Raw genomic sequence first — 19,401 nt, forward strand, 5'->3', positions numbered from 1 at the left:
AAGACCAGAGAGTGCCGATAAGTGCCAGGTTATTTGCTTTGCCTTTGTTATTTTAGTTTGTTATTTTTGGGCAAATACTTTTTGTTTATTTTCCTTCAGGCGTGTGCTCTCCCTCGCTCCAGCTTCGGCTGGTTAAGAAGTAAATAAACGCCGGTACAATCCGGAATTTCCACTTCTTCCTGTGTCCCGCTTACCACAGGGTGTTTCACAGCGTATGACAATGTTATTAACTATCCAAATGGTATAAACACACTGATTCACAAGTTATTTTTCCTTAAATAAACTCACTATACATTCATGAACACAGAATATAATACCCCCCTGAAACAACCAAAAAGGTGTTGTTCATCAAAAGCACCAGTTGATTAATATGCAAGTCAGCTACCAACCTGACATTAGACCCAATCAAGGGTCTAATATCTTGGGGTTTTATGAAATCTCTTTAACCTGTGAAATGTAAATTGAAGAGGAAATTTGATGAGGTGGGGGTGGTGAGAAAGTGAAATAGGTCTTTAATGGGCGCAGGTCAGTCACAGTTCACTTCTTAAGTGATTCATAGCACTTAGGGAGCAAGTAATGGACTGTAATTATGACCGCATCCTGCTTTATATCTACCCAGCTAATGAGGCCTACTGCATGACTAAGCTGCTCCTAATGACCTATTTGCTGTGATCATTGCTTTTGGATGCTGATATGATGTCTTTTCTGTAAGCCTAATTGAAAATAGCATCCATACCATAATAATTAAGGTTGATACAATCTATGAGACGTGGCTATTCATTTAAATTGGTTCTAGATTGATTTTAATGTTGACTTGTGTTAGCTAGCTAGAACTATTTGGCCATTTCATATTGCAAACCTATTGGATAATGGTTTTGATCATTTGATAATTTCTTAGCAATTGTAATGGTTTATTCTGTGTGTGAGTCTGTGTGAGTGTGTGTGACAGATTTCAAGCACGAATCCATTGCATCCACTGACCTCGTCCAGGCAATTCACTTTATAATTATGAGATGTTTGCTAACTGTATGAATCTGTAAATATGTAATTAAGCTTACGGCCACATGCTAACCCAGGCTGCCTGCTATGACTACTGGTGCTTTGTGTATAGCAAAGCAATTCATTTGCATGTAAATGTGTTTGACATGAGGGCAGATTATGATGGAGGAGAAAATACAGTCCTTACTGGATCTCATCCATTCCATGAACACAGTGAATGTGTGTCCTAGACATGACCGAGAGGGTGAGAGCGAGAGAGAGAGGACGAGAGAATGAGAGAGCGAGTCGACACCAGCAAACCTGTTGTTCTAAGGAATGTAGGCAAGTCAAAATAAGACTAATAATCTCAGATTTTCATTGCAGTCTTAATTTTAGACACTGGAAATTTGCCACTAATAGGCGATAATGGTCTTATAATCAGAGTGACCATGTGTGTCTATGTAAGCACAATACATGTATGATACCCCAGCGCTATACGTTCTGTAGTGTAGTGGATATTTTCCCATTTTTGCAGTCATTGGGATAATTTCAGCAACTTCAACTGCAGAGCAGAGACAAAAATATATCACACAAAAAATGTGAAACCCAATGACTCACCCATGAAAAAAATGTGACTCAGACATGGAACACTTGGGGCTTGGGGTTTTTTTTACGATGTAACTTTGTAAAAGCATTTCGCTAACAGTAGATTTTTAAAATCTTGTTTTGTGATCACTTTCAGGAACTGTATTGCTCATCGGGCTGGACTTGTTGAAATGCACTCAGACTTTTATGTGCATAAACAATTCAGTTAAACCCACCAAATTAATTCTTAAGTCTGCTTTGTTGCCATATTAACATTATGACCAGAAGTAACTCACTGGCCAGGCTGCTTTCAAAAGCAGCTGTTTTAAAGGCAGTATGCCACAATTCAAACAGCAAAACATTGGACAGTGAAATCTGACCAAGAAATCTTCAGCCCCTCCTTCAGCCTGAGGCTCCAGTGTGGGGAGGGGGTGGGGGTGTGTCTGATGACAGGCGGGTCCAGGTTAAGCCCCTTTCCAACAGTGTTGTTTTCAACACATATACTTTTAATATTTCCGTACAAATAGCCCCATATAATATATTAGCTCCATATAAGCTACACATAAACCCTTCATAAGTGCTCCATAGACATTCCTCACTGCTTTTGTCCATTTGAGGTTATGGACATAAGCTATTATGCATGCTGAAGGGACTTGTAGAGCTCTTGCAAAGAACCGTTATAGAGCATTGCCCCATTTTTGGAAGACATAAGCAATGCCATTGGATATCCTGGCAATGTTGTGAGGACGTCACACATAGCAGTGCAGATTCAGTGACACATCAGGATGTGTGCTAATACACACATACTCAATGCAATACAAAATACACACAAGTGAATGACAGACACACACTACACAAAATAAAAGACATTTAATTTATTTAAACTTTACTAAAATGGCTGCTGTGGTCTACTTGTTTTCACTGTTCAACAAACATCCTTCAGCACATGACGGATTCAGCACATTGTGTGAAGTTTATGATAATGTCATATAATTTGGCACAAAACACTATGTGAATTTACAGTCCATTAAATACACAGCTCTAGGGACTACAGTATAAACACACACATCGTCTCTGCCGGCAGTGTCAGAGATATCAGAATTTTAGGGTTCATTTCAGAAATTACCACACAATGCTTCACGTCATTGCAGATCTCCCATGAGGAGGAAGTGTTACAGAAGGCCACCGTACAGTACAGTACAGTACATAACTAAAGCGGATTCCTTCCTTCTTGAGGTCACATACAGTACTGTGCAAAAGTCTTAGGCACCTGTATAACATTCTGTACAGATAAGATTCTTTCAAAAATAATTCAATGAAAGGTCCTAAATAAACATACCATACATTTTACATTACATTTTAGTAATTTGGCAGAATAGTTAAAAACTGAATCAAATCAATATTTTTTGTGACCACCCTTCGGTGTTAAAACTGCATTACTTCTCTGACATAGCCAACGCTGTCCTGCAGTTCTATAAGACAGTCAGCAGGGAGGTTGTTCCAAGCATGTTGGAGAACTTGCCACAGTTCTTCTGCAGACTTTGGTTGGCTCCTTGCTTCTGATCTCAGACGGCCTTGATCAAGTTATGTAAAAAGTAGTCAATTTCTTACAGTAATATGTTACTTTTTTTTTAAATTAAATACAAAAATATCTCTGTAAAATTTAATCTTTTGGAAAATATTTGGAAATCTCAAATGTGTTATTTTATACTAACACACACAGAAAAATGAACATATATATATATATATATATATATATATATATATATATATATATATATATATATATATAATAAAGTCTAGGGTGCCTAAGACTTCTGCACAGTACTGTATAAGGGAGGCAGGGACTTCAAGGGGTTAATGCTTATCTATGGGCATGTGCTTATTCATGTGGTAAAACATAGCATGCAATCATGATATTCATGCAGTTTCTCTCACCAGCTTTCTTACACTTCCCAGCTTATACTTTGTAGTGTAATTCATTAATAACATGACAATGCTACTTTTAATGAAGTTGCATTTGAATCCTGTGATTTCAAGTACCTGTAGACAGGATACTGCAATATCACTTTTTTCCACTGTAAGTCTGCACGCTGCAAGCCGAGAGGCCCGAACTGTTAGGTAAGGCCCCTGAAGGCTCCAAACTCTATCCTGTGGCCTCACATATATGCTGGTTCTCAGTCTGACCTAAATCAAAGAATTTTATGACTAACAAGATAGTAGTTGGCACTTACAATAACTTGCTCTCTAATGACACAGTAAGCAAGAAAAATCTTTACATGCAGTTAAGAAGGAATATCCCATATTCTTTTAAGGTTTGCAATTGTGCACTAAATGCTAAAAGCATGAAGACCAGGTCACTGTCTCCAAACAGATACACGAGGAGACTGAAGATTTAAAAATTAAACCACATGGCAATGAGTCAAACCTACATTCTGTTGAAAATACAATGATATGGAAGCACTCATGTTCTCATGAATCTTAACTGACCGTGACACTGGCTAGAAGCACAAACCCAGCACAGAAGGCCGTTGCCCTGAATTTGGAAAGCCCTGACCTACACGATTCCCTCGCTGCGTTTACTCCTCCACACCACCAGGGCAGTCATGAGCAGTGTGACCAGAACCGGAACCAGGATGAAGGGTCCTAGGATGGAGTTCGGGGGGTCCTGCAGCTGCCGGCCTGTCGGGGAACAGTTCTGGAAGTAGACCTGGTGGACTTGGATGAAAAAAATGTCCACCTGCCTGTTGGGCCAGAAGCAGTCCATCTTCAGTGCCACTATGTAGGTGCAGTTAGTCAACTCTCCATACAACCTGCCGAGGGCAATATAGAGACAAGTTGGGATTGATTGATTTGGCAAAAAATAAAAAAGCCATTCTTGATTCGATCATTTCTGACTGAAGTCGCTACATAGGATCCATACAGGTACCCCTCCTAATACTCATCACTGACCTAATATCACAGCTGTGTGGTTTTTATTCTCAAAGAATTAAAGTAACGACCTTAGCTTTTTATATCCAAGCCATCCTTGCTCATAAAAATAACGGACACGTCACTGACTTTCCGACTGTGGGAATAATAGCAGGACCGTCCTTTGAACACAGAGGACAAAAATGGCCACATAAAAGAACTCACAGAACTGCTCACAAAACTGCTCACTGAACTGGACATAAGCTCACAGTAGTGGAGCCTTAGCCACTGCTTATTTTGGCTTACTATTACCAGGAATGGTCAGCGGTGGGACATAATGGCTTCATCCCACTAGGACTAGGCCGGTCACTCATTCACTCGATTCATTCGATTGTTTACTTCAGGATACTGTAGTAAGCTTGGCTCACAAGCTGACACACAGGTGGGTGCTTTCAGCCGTGAGTAGACCTATCTACTGGGTGTTTGGGTAGGGACTGCCATTAGAATGCTCATCACTGGTCAGCATGCTTGTGATAAATTATTTCTCTGCACTTAAAGGGCATGGGGAAGGGTGTTAAACAGTAGATAAACAGCTTGCTATGTGTCTTGGTGACATTTAGAAAACAAATGGACTGAGCTTCAGTATTTGTCTGCCACCCACACCCTGGTTTCTGTACCACAGAATGATGGGTAATTGACAGAACACCTGGGTCAAAAACATAATTACTTTTGGATTCAAATGTGTGCAATTCATCTAGCCAGGTGCAACTGAGCCAACCAAGCTGACCAGAAGGTGGGCTTTGCACTTTTTGGGAGTATTTAATCGTTTCCAAGCTCAATAAAGCATACAAAAAGTATTTGAATCCAAAACAATTACATATTTGATCCTGGTCTGATTGACAGGTGGTATTCAGGAGCACACACACACAAACACACACCATTATGTCATGTACCTTAGCCACGACGATGCAGGCTGCCCCACCTCACCTTCTACTTTGTTAATCAAACTTCTAAACAAATAGTTCCTCTATAGAGTAGAGTAATTTCACTCTCTAATATGGGTGGTTCTGTTTAGTTGGGGGAATATTTTAGCAGCAGATTGATAGCAATGAGCTGCAGTATAGGGCTGTAAGGGGTGTAGCTACACCCCCCTCCCTCCTCCTTTACTTCATCACCATGGCTGAACAGGCACATCATTTTTAATTGTTAGGAAGCTTGCTTTCATTTAAAGAGGAAGAAAAGGAGAACTAAAAAGAGAGAAAGACTTGGGCACCATGTGACTCTGAGGAGTGGGCGATGGTCACAAAAGAGCCTCGTTGTCTTTGGAAAACTTTGTTCAATCGACTAAAATCAGCATATGTGTATGAAGGCTACGTTCTGCATTCATTTAGGTGGGTGAAAGGAAACTAAGTGGGAAACCACATATGATGCATTTCCTATTAAACCACTGCTAGTACCAGAAAAAAAGTGAAGTATGATTCATACATCTGCAGTGTGTGGAAAGTGCAAGTAGCTGCACTAACGTGGAAATCGCCACTTTCACCGGAACTTTCTGGGTTATGCATATATTTGTTTCGTCTACATGAATTTCAGAGCCAAAATGACTCATTTTTGTGTGTCATTGTCGGGACATAACATCACACCAAAAACTATTCTTGAGTTAAAAATAAAATAAAACAGCAGAGACACAGCCACTCCCTCAAACATAAGGACAACAGAGAAGATTTTGAGAGGTGAACCTGGCATGATGTTCACTCAGAAGTATCTTAGGAATTTCATCAGACCTGAAAAAATATTTCAGGTTTGACCAAAGATTAGCATTATTGCATTTGCTCAGAATGCACGATGATTTTGTGGCTGTAAGCCGCTACTGGGTCACTGCAGGCACCATGAACACCGCCGCCAGCCTGCCTTTCCCAGGCAGGGACAGCAGTGTCACTCGGCTATGGAGCTGTGCTCCTGCAGGCACATCAAGGCGACATTTCTGCAGCCGTTTGCTTCCAGGGGTATGGGGGTCCTTTTCAATGCCATGAGCAGCACCTCTAACTCCTGGAGGCCTTTCAGACCTGCAGAATACGTGTTAGAACTGACATGAGCAACATTGGCTCAGGCAGTAACAGCAGTCGGAGGGTTGCCGGTTCAATTCCGCCCTGGGTGTGTTGAAGTGTTGAAGTGTCCCTGAGACACCAACCATGGTCCTGACGAGCTGGTTGGTGCCTTGCATGGCTGATAATCGCTGTTGGTGTGCGTATGAATGGGTGAATGAGAACCATCAATTGTACAGCGCTTTGAAGAAAGGTGTTATATAAATGCCAACATTTACCATTTACTCTGCAAACACCTTGTGGTTCAGGGTCTTCTCAGTTTATGTGTCTTAAAGGTGTGAGCAGGTGCTCATATCCTCGATCCAAATAATTGCAACTTGGCAAACTGCACAGAAACCAGGACAAACACTCAACAGAAGGTTCAGCTGACAGGACCTTCTGATGCCATGGGGATTAAACAGCACCCAGCCTGTTTCTCTCTGAGACTAAGCCGGGGAAATAATGTTGAATCTACTTTGTAAAGGATACTGCTATTTTCTTTTCAATTGACATTCACCCTTACCTTTAACTTACAAGTGCTACATTTATGTGTTGTTACAGTAGATGAATTTAATGTATGAATGGTCTGGGAACACAACATTGTTGTAGAAGCTTCCTTTTGGAGTTAGTTGACATGAATTTTATTTTTTATTTTTTATTTAACCTTTATTTATACATGTTGGTAAGACTGAGCACAGAGCCCATTTACAGCAACAGCCTTTTTTAAATATATGCCCTATATAACTATATAACAATGTATGTATTTATTTGTGTCCATAATTATTTCCTTGATATGAATGAAAATGTATGCGTGTAAACAGGGGGCAGTCGTTAGCCTAGTGGCTAGGGTACATGACTGGGACCCGAAGGTTGGTGGTTCAAGCCCTGGTGTAGCCCCAGTAAGATCTGTACAGTTGTTGGGCCCATAATCCCGCATTGCTCCAGGGTGGATTGTCCCCTGCTTAGTCTAATGACCTGTAAGTTGCTTTGGATAAAAAATGTCAGCTAAATATCAAACTAAACTAAATCTTCTATATCAATCTGTTGATTGTGAGACTGTGTCATCATCTGGTTATTGTAAGATTGTCACTATCAGCTAACCAATTTCCTGCTCTAGAAATATAATGCTTTCTACCACTAACTCAAATCCTAAATAGCACACCTAAATGAAACTGTTTATATGAATGAATCACTGTGCCTTAAATAAACAAATGCTCCTTAATAAGACCTCCAAATAAACAGTGCATATGCACCTAAATTAAACACTGCACATCAATTAAACACACCACATCTTTAGAAGTAATCATAGCACCATGAATACTTAAACTTAGTGAAACACCGTACTTTAGCCATCTTAAATAGTACATTACATGTTAGTGAAATTGCAACATAGTAAAACACTGGCTACACTTTAGGCACCTTAATTAAAAGCTGTCAGTTGAAACTGAATGTTTGCTGTCCCAGCAGCGATGAATCACAGCCATGAGTAATATATTTTCTCCAACAGTGGTAACCTTGGCTGCCTTAGCTTCCTTTTGTTTCAATAATGCTATGTTTGCAGATGTCTGAAAGAATACCGAACACAAAGAGCGACCTTTCCCGAGAGCAACTTTTACTGTGTGGGGAAAATATATATTTACACCATAGAATTAGTAATATACTGAACCGGCTCACCCCACACAATTTAATTTATCTCTAAAGAATCCCCAACAGATTCAAAAAGCAGCTGTCCCTATTTTTACCGGAACAAGGAGATCTTAGCACGTCAGCCAAGGGTTAGCTTCGCTTCACTGGCTACCTGTTAAATTTCAGCGAGACTATAAGTTAGACTTCTCCCTGCTGTTAAAGCTTTAAATGGGCTTGTCCCCATGAATCCGAATGCCCTCCCTTTTCCTTGTAATCCTGCATGAACACTCCTCTCACAGGGTACCCGTTTGCAAAAAACCTACAAAAATCCAGTAGGATTCCCATGTTATTGAAGTCATGTCATGTTTATAGCCAATTAGAAGGCATACATGAAATGCTTAAGGGAAAATGTTGCATATATGCTTAACCGATTAATCGATTTTTAGTTTTACACAGACTGAAATAATATTTTAACAGTAATATGTATTGTACAATTAATATATTGAATACAATAAAACTACATGTTTCCAAACATTAAACTAATGCAAAAGTATTGGGGTTGAATGGCTATTTAGCCTATCACTCTACAGTATATTACACTGTAAATGGACATTACAATACTCAAACAACCATTTTGGTAAAGACTTCCACATGCTTCCACATAACTAATGTATTTTAGGGAGCCTATTGTCAACTGGCCGGGGACTACAGCTGGAAATTAGTCATGTAGGCTAAAGCTGCTCCATTTACTGTTTACAGTTAATTAATGGGGACTGTCCACGACATTATAAACAAATAAATTCAAAATTAAAATTCAAATGCTGAATTTTGACCGCATATACAGTGAACTCGGTCTCACAAATTTCTCACCACATATACGTATATGTTAGCCCTTACCTGTGCCATATACATGTCCCATGACATACAGACCTTCAGACCTATGATTTCTGACATACAGACCTATGATTTCTATAGAACACATATGGATCTTGCTAGATTTTTGTAAGGCTTTTCCATATGGGCACATGACTTATTCCTCCACTACAGTAAATCCTCAAATTGTGTCCGGGATTCTATTTGAAGCCGGGCCTCGGATAATAGCCGGGGGCGTGGTCGATTCGGTCAAATAAAGGCCGGGCCCCAAATACAAGCCGGGGTAATATGGCCTACCAGTAGGGCTATCAGTCCATGAGCACTAGAAGACATTGTTTCGATTTAACTCAATGAAATAAAAGAGCTCTTCTTAATATTTTATATTGTTGGTTGGTTTAATACTGTTGCCAATGATCATGTTGTCCTACACCATGGGTCTCCAACACGTTGCTCTCAAGCTACCAGTCGCTTGCCGCCCCCTTCTGAGTAGCTTTCCAAAGGCTGAAGCAGTATACATTTAAACACAATTGTTGCCACGAGGCATTCCAGCCTACGAATGTAATAAAAAGTAAATCAGGCAAAATTAAAAATTAACTCAATTTAGGCTACTTGGCTACGCAATAAGGTTTCCATGTATTTCCAGCACAGCGCAAGTTCAATGAATGAATGAAAGCGGCTGCCTTGACTCGCAATAAACAGACGGGTGAAAATCCCGACACTCTTTCAACTACATAAAACTTAACAGTGAACCATTAAATACCCCCCAGATTTCAGTTTCCATCAGTCCCAACATTTAGCAATTGAATCAAACAGTCCAAAAGTAAATTAAATCCCAAACCAAAGCGAAATCGGTATGCGGCTCCAAACAAAACGCATGTCTCACAATAAAACGCACTTTAGGAAAAAAAGATCCTTAACTTGCTGTTATCTACGCTAATTTGTTATTGTTCATGAAGGCGTGTCTGGCAAGTTGGTATTTTATGAAGACGCATCTGTTTTGGCTTTCATTAATGGTTTAGCTACTCAAGTTGCGTTTCTGAACGGTTACAGGAAGTGTTGAACAGTGAAGATTCAAAAAGCAGCAGCCCATATTCTTACCAGAACCAGACAAGCTAAAGTGCCATACGCACAAGAGCCTTCTCCTGTTGTTTACCTTTCCTATGGAACAATCTGCCCAATCGTGTTCACAGTGTAGACACTGCCTCCATATTCAAATGTTGGCTTAGCCGGTCTGTAGATGAGGGACAGGAGGCTGGCATAAGCCCTAGAGCCTCTGGTAAACAGTGCCATCAGTGCTGCCATTAAATCCTTCATGCCATCTCTGTGTTAAGTTGATCCAGTCATGGTCCGGTGGTGCCTGTCACAAGGCTGTCCTGATTACTGTGGCCCTTTGCCACTTGTTCCTATAGCTATGCTGCTATCTTTCCTGTTCTGTGCTCTATACCTGAGCCCCTAATGATCGCAGCCCCCTGCTTAGGGCAGCCAGCTTCAGCCTATCTGAGATAGCCTATCAGCCTATCTTTTTCCTTTTTACCTTTTTGCCTTTCCTTGCTACTTTTGCCTTATTCTTGAGGATTCAGCTCAGACTACTGCTTTATGACAATGTCCTTTGTAAATTAATTTACATTGTGAATTAAATTCCATTTAATTGAATTTCTAGAAACTTTCTTGTTCCGTTTTTTTTTCCATCTATTTAGCACTACAGTGAAAAAAAAAATCCAGCTATCACCAGCTTGAAATACCAGCTGCCAGCTGTTTCAAAACGTAGCTTTAGGTGGTCAACCCATGTTGTATGGAGCTGGTCTAACTGGTCAACCAGCTACCAGCTGTTTTTTTTCAGGAGGGCATTCATGGCTGTAAGATTAGCAATTAGCCAGCCAAGTATTAACTTCAAATTGATTTCCTCATACCATCTGAAAGTTCTGACAGACACTGTCAAACTGCTCAGCAAAGAGCGGTGATGCATTGTTGTGAACTGAGCATAAGTCAGTGCTATCAGTGTGTTTCAGGTGCCCCTGGAGCAGAGTGATAATGGTGTTTAGAGGTGTGACTCTATAACAGCAGGGTGGAGCACCAGTGCAAAGACACTCACTCTACTGTCAACTCCCAGCTGCGCATACCCTTGCACTACTGTCCTCTCAGCTGCGCATACCCTTATACTACTGTCCTCTCAGCTGCGCATACCCTTTTACTACTGTCCTCTCAGCTGCGCATACCCTTTTACTACTGTCCCCCCAGCTGCGCATACCCTTATACTACTGTCCTCTCAGCTCCGCATACCCTTATACTACTGTCCTCTCAGCTGCGCATACCCTTATACTACTGTCCCCCCAGCTGCGCATACCCTTATACTACTGTCCCCCCCAGCTGTGCATACCCTTATACTACAGTCCTCCCAGCTGTGCATACCCTTATACTACTGTACCCCCAGCTGCGCATACCCTTATACTACAGTCCTTCCAGCTGCGCATACCCTTATACTACTGTCCCCCCAGCTGCGCATGCCCTTATACTACTGTCCCCCCAGCTGTGCATACCCTTATACTACAGTCCTTCCAGCTGCGCATACCCTTATACTACTGTCCCCCCAGCTGCGCATGCCCTTATACTACTGTCCCCCCAGCTGCGCATACCCTTATACTACTGTCCCCCCAGCTGCACATACCCTTATGCAGACACTTACTCGATGGTGTCCTTCCAGCTGCACCAGCGGTGTTGGTCCAGGGCCTGCATGTCCAGTCTGAACTTGGCCAGGCAGAAGTAGTCGATGGCCTGTTCGTACGCGGCCCCGCAGCCTGTGACTGAGCCCAGGTGATACGCTCCACAGATGACTGAGAGGAAGGAAGAGAAAAACCTTTTTTTTTCTGCAGCAGAAATTAATTTAAAGAGTTTTATTTTGGAGAATTAGTACTGAGCACTTGCACTTTCATGTTATATTTCTGCATGGAGAGCAAGTGAATTAAAAGACTGTTCTGATAATAATTCAGACAACGTGTAGGAGAGCGCAAACAAATCTTCAAGTACTGTACTTTGCACATACGCAGGATTATAGGAGAAAAGGAGATCATTGAGCATACACTAAAGGAAATTCAAAAAATGCAGTTCTTTTAAGCGCAACTATTTCGGAAAAGTTGTGGAAGGATGAGTGTATTGCATTGACAGTGTTGGACCAATTTGCATTTAAATGTCCAGACACCCAAGGACGTTGCCTCTGGCACTTCTCGTGTTAGACAACAAGAAAAACACAAAAAAGAACCAATCAAACAAGATAATAACAGAAGCCAGAATGTGACTGTGGGAAGAGAGGGAACACAATCAAGAAGCTCCAGGAACATCAGTGAACACAGCTCATATAAACCACAACAGTGGTACAGCTCCTATAATCCACAGCAGGGGTATCAGCACAACTATGGTAGTCTCAGGTCTAACGTGTGTAGACATAACCAAGACTGTGAGCATGTGAATGTCTGAACATCTTTAGTGCTTTGATCACCGCTATTAGGGTTGTCATTAGAAAGCCAGCTTACAACCCCCCCCCCCCCCCCCCCCCCGCCCCCATTTAACTCTTATTGTAATTGCACATATATCTTCCATGTTTACTTGTTCCCTGTGCATCGACCCCATGCTGACAGCAATCACCAGAGCCAATGAGCAGTCAAGTGACGATAATGATAAATGGGCTTCCTCTTCTCACAGCTAGACTATTGTTGTCCTGTAGCTCAGCATCTCATTCCTGCTCTCGGCCGTTGAAGGAAGGGAAGAGACAAGTTACATCCCTATACCGGTTCCCCAATCCAAAATAAATCATAGATTACTTCAGAGGTTATTCTTTATTTTTGAAACAACAAGCCATTCCTGTCCCAGTGCTTCTGTTCATTTTCTTGGAGGAACACTTCCTGGACGGCTGGTGCAGGCAGACTGTAGGTGCCTCGAATAGGCGCAGCAGCCAAGAATGCACAATGTGACAGTCCTGGCAAATTAAACCCGTCCTTTCTGGGTGTTATTATGTCCAAGTGTGCTCCCGCCAGTCAGAGCTAAATATCAGACTGCAGTACACTGCAGCAATATGATGGGTACCCTCCCCAAGGTGAAAGAAAATAGTGAACCCCCTGATGACCATGTTCCTGCTCGTTTCTATGGAAATGGGAGTCATAGAGCCACTTGTTCAGTACTAATTTAAACAAGAAAAATAGCGTTGTATGGTACAGTATCGTTTATCCCATGATCTGTGATGCTCAGGTTTCTCAGTTCTATAGCATTTGTGGAGGTAGTGGAATGGAAGGTAGCATTGGAGAATGAATCTGAAAAAAGCTTAAGGTTTAAGCACTTAAGTGATAAGAATATATTAAACTTCTGCAAAATAAAATTGACTTAAAAGTGATTTAATAAATTACCATTAACATTACTCGAATACTATGTAACCCCAAGGTTTTGAAAATGAAACCCAAAAATGGCTACTGTCTGGAGAAAGTTCAGAAAAAACGAATTAAACTTTATAAAATACAGAAATAAGTAGGTAATGTCTGCCGACTCCTCAGATGTATTCATATCCATGTACTTCACAATCTCTCTGGTCTCCAGATAAATAAATGAAAGGATATTGTCTCTTGGAAACATATCTGAAAATCCAAATAAAATCCTCTGCTGAAATGGAATGAAAGATGAACACTAAAGCACCAAAGAAGGATATTTTTTTCACCTTCAATAAAGGGTCAAACAAAAATAGACCGAAACTTTTAAATTGCATAATTGCACCAATAAATCCATCTGCCTTTTTACATTTATTCATTTTCCACTATTATGATGTAGGTGCCAAAGTATGACATTTTTTCTTTCTCATGTACAATGCAGGCCATACGTACTTTCATAGTGACACTATCTTTCTTGTATGGCACTACAATCCAGCACATTGGACTTGATGAAAATTTGGTTAAATTGCAAACTGACAGCTTTAATTTCAGGATCCATTTTATTTAATTTTGGAGTTTTGCATAGTCCTTTCAATGCATTGTTCCCCAAATTCAGGGGACCAAATTAACTGGACATTTGGCTTGGCTGTTTTATTGCTGTAAATGTGTTTTAAGTGGCAATTGGCTTGGGTGATGAAGGCTTTCTACCATATTGCGTAGGTGTAGGCTGTATCGCTGTTTTCTTTGTATTTCTGTTCTACTCCTTCTTGGAAATGCCTTATAATAAAAGCTTTTTAAAGTAATTCTGCCATATTATCCAGAGTGCCTTGGACCTGTGTCAATGTGGATGGACAATTATTTTTCGTTAGCTTCTGTAAAGTCACTTGTCTTTTTTTTGTGTTTGCACCTTCTTCCAAAGAGCACCTAGCAACAACCCGAAATCTAACACGTATAGCATTTTCATTTCCTTGAGCTCATGGGTTTAACTCCTCTTCACTAAAATATGATGTCACTTCGCTTCAATATGGATGTAGATTCCCTCAAATGAAAGCTGACAGTGTGCACTTTAACCTCACGGTTTCATTTCAAATCCAATCTGCTGGAGTGGGGAGCCAAAACAAGTCATGTTGTATCACTGCTTACGGACTGCACTGTTGCTGTGTATTTACCTGTTTAGCTCTCTCTGTTTAGGGACTCTTAGTAAAACACCTGGCCTCAAACAGGGCATAAAAAAACCTGTTTTTACCACCCATCCCTGCACCATTCAAGAACACCAATATTCAAAGAAATTGTCTCCCGGTAAATAAAACACCCCATACTGTATGTGGCATGTTTTCTGCATGGATTCTAGGCATTTATGGGTGGTCAAACAGCTACATGTGCACATTCAGGGGTAGGACCAAAACTTATGATTGGCTAGTCATGCATGCTAGTGCTTGATACTGTATATACCATACCATGTACAAATTAGTGCATACCATGCATCACATTTATGTTTTTTACCAAAATCTTGCCCAGATTCACGTTTCAGTGGATCCGCTTCATCGACAATCTATGCCTTGCCATATTCAATGTCCTTTAATCCTAATTCCCTTAGAAAAGTATTTGAATCAAAAACAATTACGCATTTGACCCATACGCATACGTTTCTGAATCTCATTATTTTAAGTGATGTGACATAATTCACACGAGGAGCTGGTGAACTTCACTTCTGCTTCAGTTTTCACAGAACAAGATTTAAGAACCCACTTAAAATGAAGTGGTTCCTCTTTCGTCTTGGACACTTAGGGCAAATACTGAATCCCCTGTGAGGGGTTTCACACACACTTGTGCTGGATTGAATGAGCCTCTCTAGGCCACTAAATACCAGAACATGGTGATAAATCTGTTGCCCTGTAGTATTATTCTGAAGATTCAGGATGCTGAAAATGATAGATTTACTTCAGGCTTGGTCCATTCCATCGTCAGGTTTTAAAGCTATGACATTATGGTATGATCCAGACTTTGAAGCTTCAAAGATGTAAATTAGGCTACTCACATCTTTATATCATTATATACAGTATCTTACAGTACTATATACAGTATACTATAGGGAGGTAGAGCGAACATGTTGGGAAAAATACTTCTGGTATACTGCTCCCTATTAAATAGAGTGGTGAAAGCTAAATATAAGCAAACTGCATAACATTGAAGTCTGGATTCAAAGTATGTTTTTCATGGTTTAAATACATTGCTATATACTGAATATGATGAGATTTCAGTTTGTAAAAAGTCATGTTCTGCGTTTTTAGCTAAAACCCAGCCTATCATAATGCTTTCCCTTTCATAGTGTCGATATTTCCACAATTGGACCATCTTAATGCCACCGACAGTGTCTGTATTCATTTATCGTCCCGACACTTACAATTTAAAAAATCTTACTTAACTGGCATGATTCTAACTTATAAACTTGATTACAAATAGGAATCAGTGACCTATCAAGGGCAACCTGCAACCAATGTCAAGCACAATTGGGGGAAAAAAAACCCATGGGCCGAATGTGTTGGTACGTGCCATGAGACTGGCCATCCCAGGATCGATAACGTCATCTTCGTTGTTGCATTTGGTACACAAATCTGACCGCAACAAAACGCTGCAAAGCAGTAATTGGCAGATGATCTGGAGCCTTGCGATTTTGTGTTTGTAGAACGATTTAATGCCTCATTTGCTTATATGAAGTTGTTGTTGTTGCCATCTATGATGAAATCTGCTAGCATAGCAGTATACCAGGAATGCCATTCAGCGGGACCTCCGCTTTACACCCCTATATATACAGTATCTTATTATATCTACTCAAACCAGGGCCGGTTCTAGACAACTGGAGGTCCTAGGCCTAATTTTCTTCAGTTATATCCTACACAGGCACAGGGGGGATTGCAATTCGCGAACCTGGGAACCCCTCCAGACAGCAATCGCCTATGTTGCCTATGCCTAGAGCCTGCTCTCACTCATTACATTACATTACAAGGTAATTAGCAGACGCTCTTACCCAGAGCGACGTACAACGAACAACCAGCATACAAGACAAGAAAATGTGTTTACCTCTAACATGGTTCAGCATTTTCCTCAAGAATAACTTTCTGGTCTGAAGTGTTTTAAGCTTCTTATGGGAGGTAGGGCAGAATTCATGCCTGCATTATTTAATGTGACATTTTGTCCCTGGCACAATAGAACAGCACATTTTGACAGATTCAGGTTCAAAATAGCACTACACAGAGTATAACAAATAGTATTTTCAGCTAATAAACCTCACTTTTACCAAAGCACCCATTTCAGGCTCTGTGAAATTTGTCTGTCTTAATTTCATAAAGAGTAAATTATTTGAAACTTGTTAAGGACAGCAGAATGACTCTCAACCCAGCATATGAAATGTACAGCATATTGATCAATTTCTGGTCCTGCATTTTTCAAGGACAGCCAAATTCAAGTGGGTCTGCAAATATTTTCATCAGCACAAACCTGAAGTGTCATTCTCAAGGTCTGGAGGTGAAACACAACCTTTCTGACCAGCCGTACTTCAACCTAACCAGCGGGTAAATAGTTAGTCAACACAGGAAGTCTAATTCAAGGATTTAAAGTAGCAGGAAACAATTCAGAAAAGCAGGAACAAGCCGGAAAGCCATTTCTGATGTAGTAGTGAAGCAGCTCATTGGAAAACTACTGCATGATGCATGGCTCCACAATTTAAAAATCTGCGGAGACCGAACATGACTATCGGTGAGCTTAGCTGAGCATGACCGCTCTCGACAGCTGGCTGAAACTTAATCTGAATAGCCTGGAGAAGAGTTGCCTCTATCTGGGCAATTTAATTCACAATTCCCAACAGTCCCTCTCATTATCTCTTATATTAGCGTAATGGAAAAACAAAAGCAAAACAACATACATATATCTGGCTCCATTTAGCAGGCTTATGTAAATTTACTGTAGCTACAACCAGGTTAATAAATTAAGGCAAATAAATCTCATATATAGCAGTTTAACACATTATGAATGCCATAAGAAATGCTCCAGATGAATGGGCCAGAAAGCCCCGTTCATTGGTATCCATAGCCTAGCTCATAGCTCCCTTTGTAACTTCAATGAATCCCTTCAGTGATGTGGATCCTCTGAAGCACGGACTTGCTGTGCAAATGAATTTCCCGGAATTATGCCTCATTGGTGTTAAATTCAACATTATATTTACTCTGAGGTTAATTCTAATTTTGGGAAACATTTCCCGAAGAGTTACATAAATGTTACCTGCTTTAAAAATTCTAATATTTTTGCTACTGTATGTAACTGTGGAAACCATAATGTCTGCAAAGAGCAACCATGAAATTGAACACCACACAGTACCAAGCATGATGTTTTACAGCTCATAATGAGAGATCACAGAAACTACACTTAAAAACAAGAAATGACATCTGCACTGCACTTTGACACTTTAGATTTGGAATGATTTGTGTTGCTCTTGAAACAGACTCAAGTTTTGGCCGTCAGTCATTTCTAAACTTCTCAGTTAGTCTTATAAAAGCTCTTCTAACAGGGTATAACATTTCTTTATTCTCGCCTTACAGTGGGAAATAGGCGCAGTATAATGAGTCAATCTGGCTGCAGCTATATAGTGGAAACAGAACATAATGAGCACAGCCAGGTTCCTACGCAGCGAGGAACTGGTATAACAAGCCAGTCGGGTTGAAGCTGTACTGGATATTTATCGCTAATTAAACAACTGTTTTGACACATGACTGTGTTGCATATACCAGGACATTTATCAAAGTGTTTCTGTACAGCTTGCATACATTGCTCAAAATACTTACTGAGTAACTGACTTCGGAATCACACCTTACAGCAAGTCATGGTTCCTGATCACTGACACCACACCACAGTGATGCTTACTGATGTACAGTATTTGCCCATCTTACTGACATTTGCGTGCAGGTCATTTCAGAGCACTGACATTAAACTATAGTAATGCTTACTATTAACTATGCTATAGCTTTTTACAATGTCTTTGTCTTTGATGAAAGTACATTATTTTTTTAGGAAGAATAAAACCAAAAGTCCAATTTAGCCTGATGTTACCTGCTTTGGAGAGTGCCTTTTGAATCTAGCCACACTGTAGTTCTAACATGGAAAATGGTCCTTGAGCAGGATGCCCTGCCATTAATATTGCTGTGACCGAAGCCAATAGTCTAACACACATGAAACATCAGCTCAGCTTCGATGTATGGGTAGCATATTATCCATTTGCATCATTTACATGGTTGTCCAACAACAGTTTCTTCAAAGCATGCTCTGCTGAAATTCAACCGTCAATGACCCTGCACCAGCTATGAACTTTAGAAGTTTCCGTTTCAACGCGTGAGTGCGTTGAAACGACTAAAATTAAGGAAATAAACAGTAATTTCCAAGTGTAGCCATACTCAGTAGTACTTACCTGTCACCAACCAAACAAACACCTGTTTCGACGTGACAGATGCTAATCCCAATGCCATGGTTTCTGGTATTCTCTGGCAGAAGTTTAAAAACGCAATGTAGTGTCGGTCAGAACTAGCTATAAGTAGGCTACAGCTGCATCCTATACACCTGTTATCTTTATCGGCAGCATCTGGAAAGATCACCCTTGAAAATAGAATAAATTCCCGGACAGTCTGTAGAATTTAATGATCAAATTCTACTAGAGAGCGGTGATAGGCATTTCTATTATTATTTCGCCGCAGCACAGGCGTTCCAGTCTTGAGCTCTCCCTCTGCGCTCCATGACAATAGTGTAACAGCCTCTTTTGAGTTTGGTCTTAGAAGCGGTTCTTTTAAATATCAGTTTCAATGTGAGAAAGTGGAGTCCGTAGAAGCTGCGACTGAATGAAACTCCATCTGTGCGCGACGGGCACCCGTGCTTGTGAGCTGCTATGGGAA

The 19,401-nt window shown here is 40.6% G+C and overlaps 1 protein-coding gene across 1 annotated transcript; it reads right to left on the reverse strand.

Annotated features, from left to right (window-relative positions):
* Nucleotides 1-3,375: 3,375 nt before the first annotated feature.
* On the reverse strand, nt 3,376-19,146 carry LOC133117059 (receptor activity-modifying protein 1-like). The gene is made up of 3 exons (XM_061227152.1): nt 18,924-19,146; nt 11,740-11,887; nt 3,376-4,376 (listed from the first exon to the last, which is right to left on the reverse strand). Exons 1-3 carry the CDS (start codon nt 18,979-18,981, stop codon nt 4,121-4,123), a joined length of 462 nt encoding a protein of 153 aa, XP_061083136.1. The 5' UTR covers nt 18,982-19,146; the 3' UTR covers nt 3,376-4,120.
* Nucleotides 19,147-19,401: the final 255 nt, after the last annotated feature.

This window comes from Conger conger, chromosome 17 (genome assembly GCF_963514075.1).
Source record: "Conger conger chromosome 17, fConCon1.1, whole genome shotgun sequence".
In the NCBI taxonomy this organism is placed as follows: domain Eukaryota; kingdom Metazoa; phylum Chordata; class Actinopteri; order Anguilliformes; family Congridae; genus Conger; species Conger conger.

Bases quoted from the DNA above. Each gene is read 5' to 3' on its own strand.
- LOC133117059 (XM_061227152.1), bottom strand. From the start codon at position 18,981: ATGGCATTGGGATTAGCATCTGTCACGTCGAAACAGGTGTTTGTTTGG. The intron at 11,888-18,923 runs GTAAGTACTACT...CCTTCCTCTCAG, and splicing joins GTTTGTTTGGTTGGTGACAG to TCATCTGTGGAGCGTATCAC. The intron at 4,377-11,739 runs GTAAGTGTCTGC...TGCCCTCGGCAG, and splicing joins AGCTGGAAGGACACCATCGA to GTTGTATGGAGAGTTGACTA.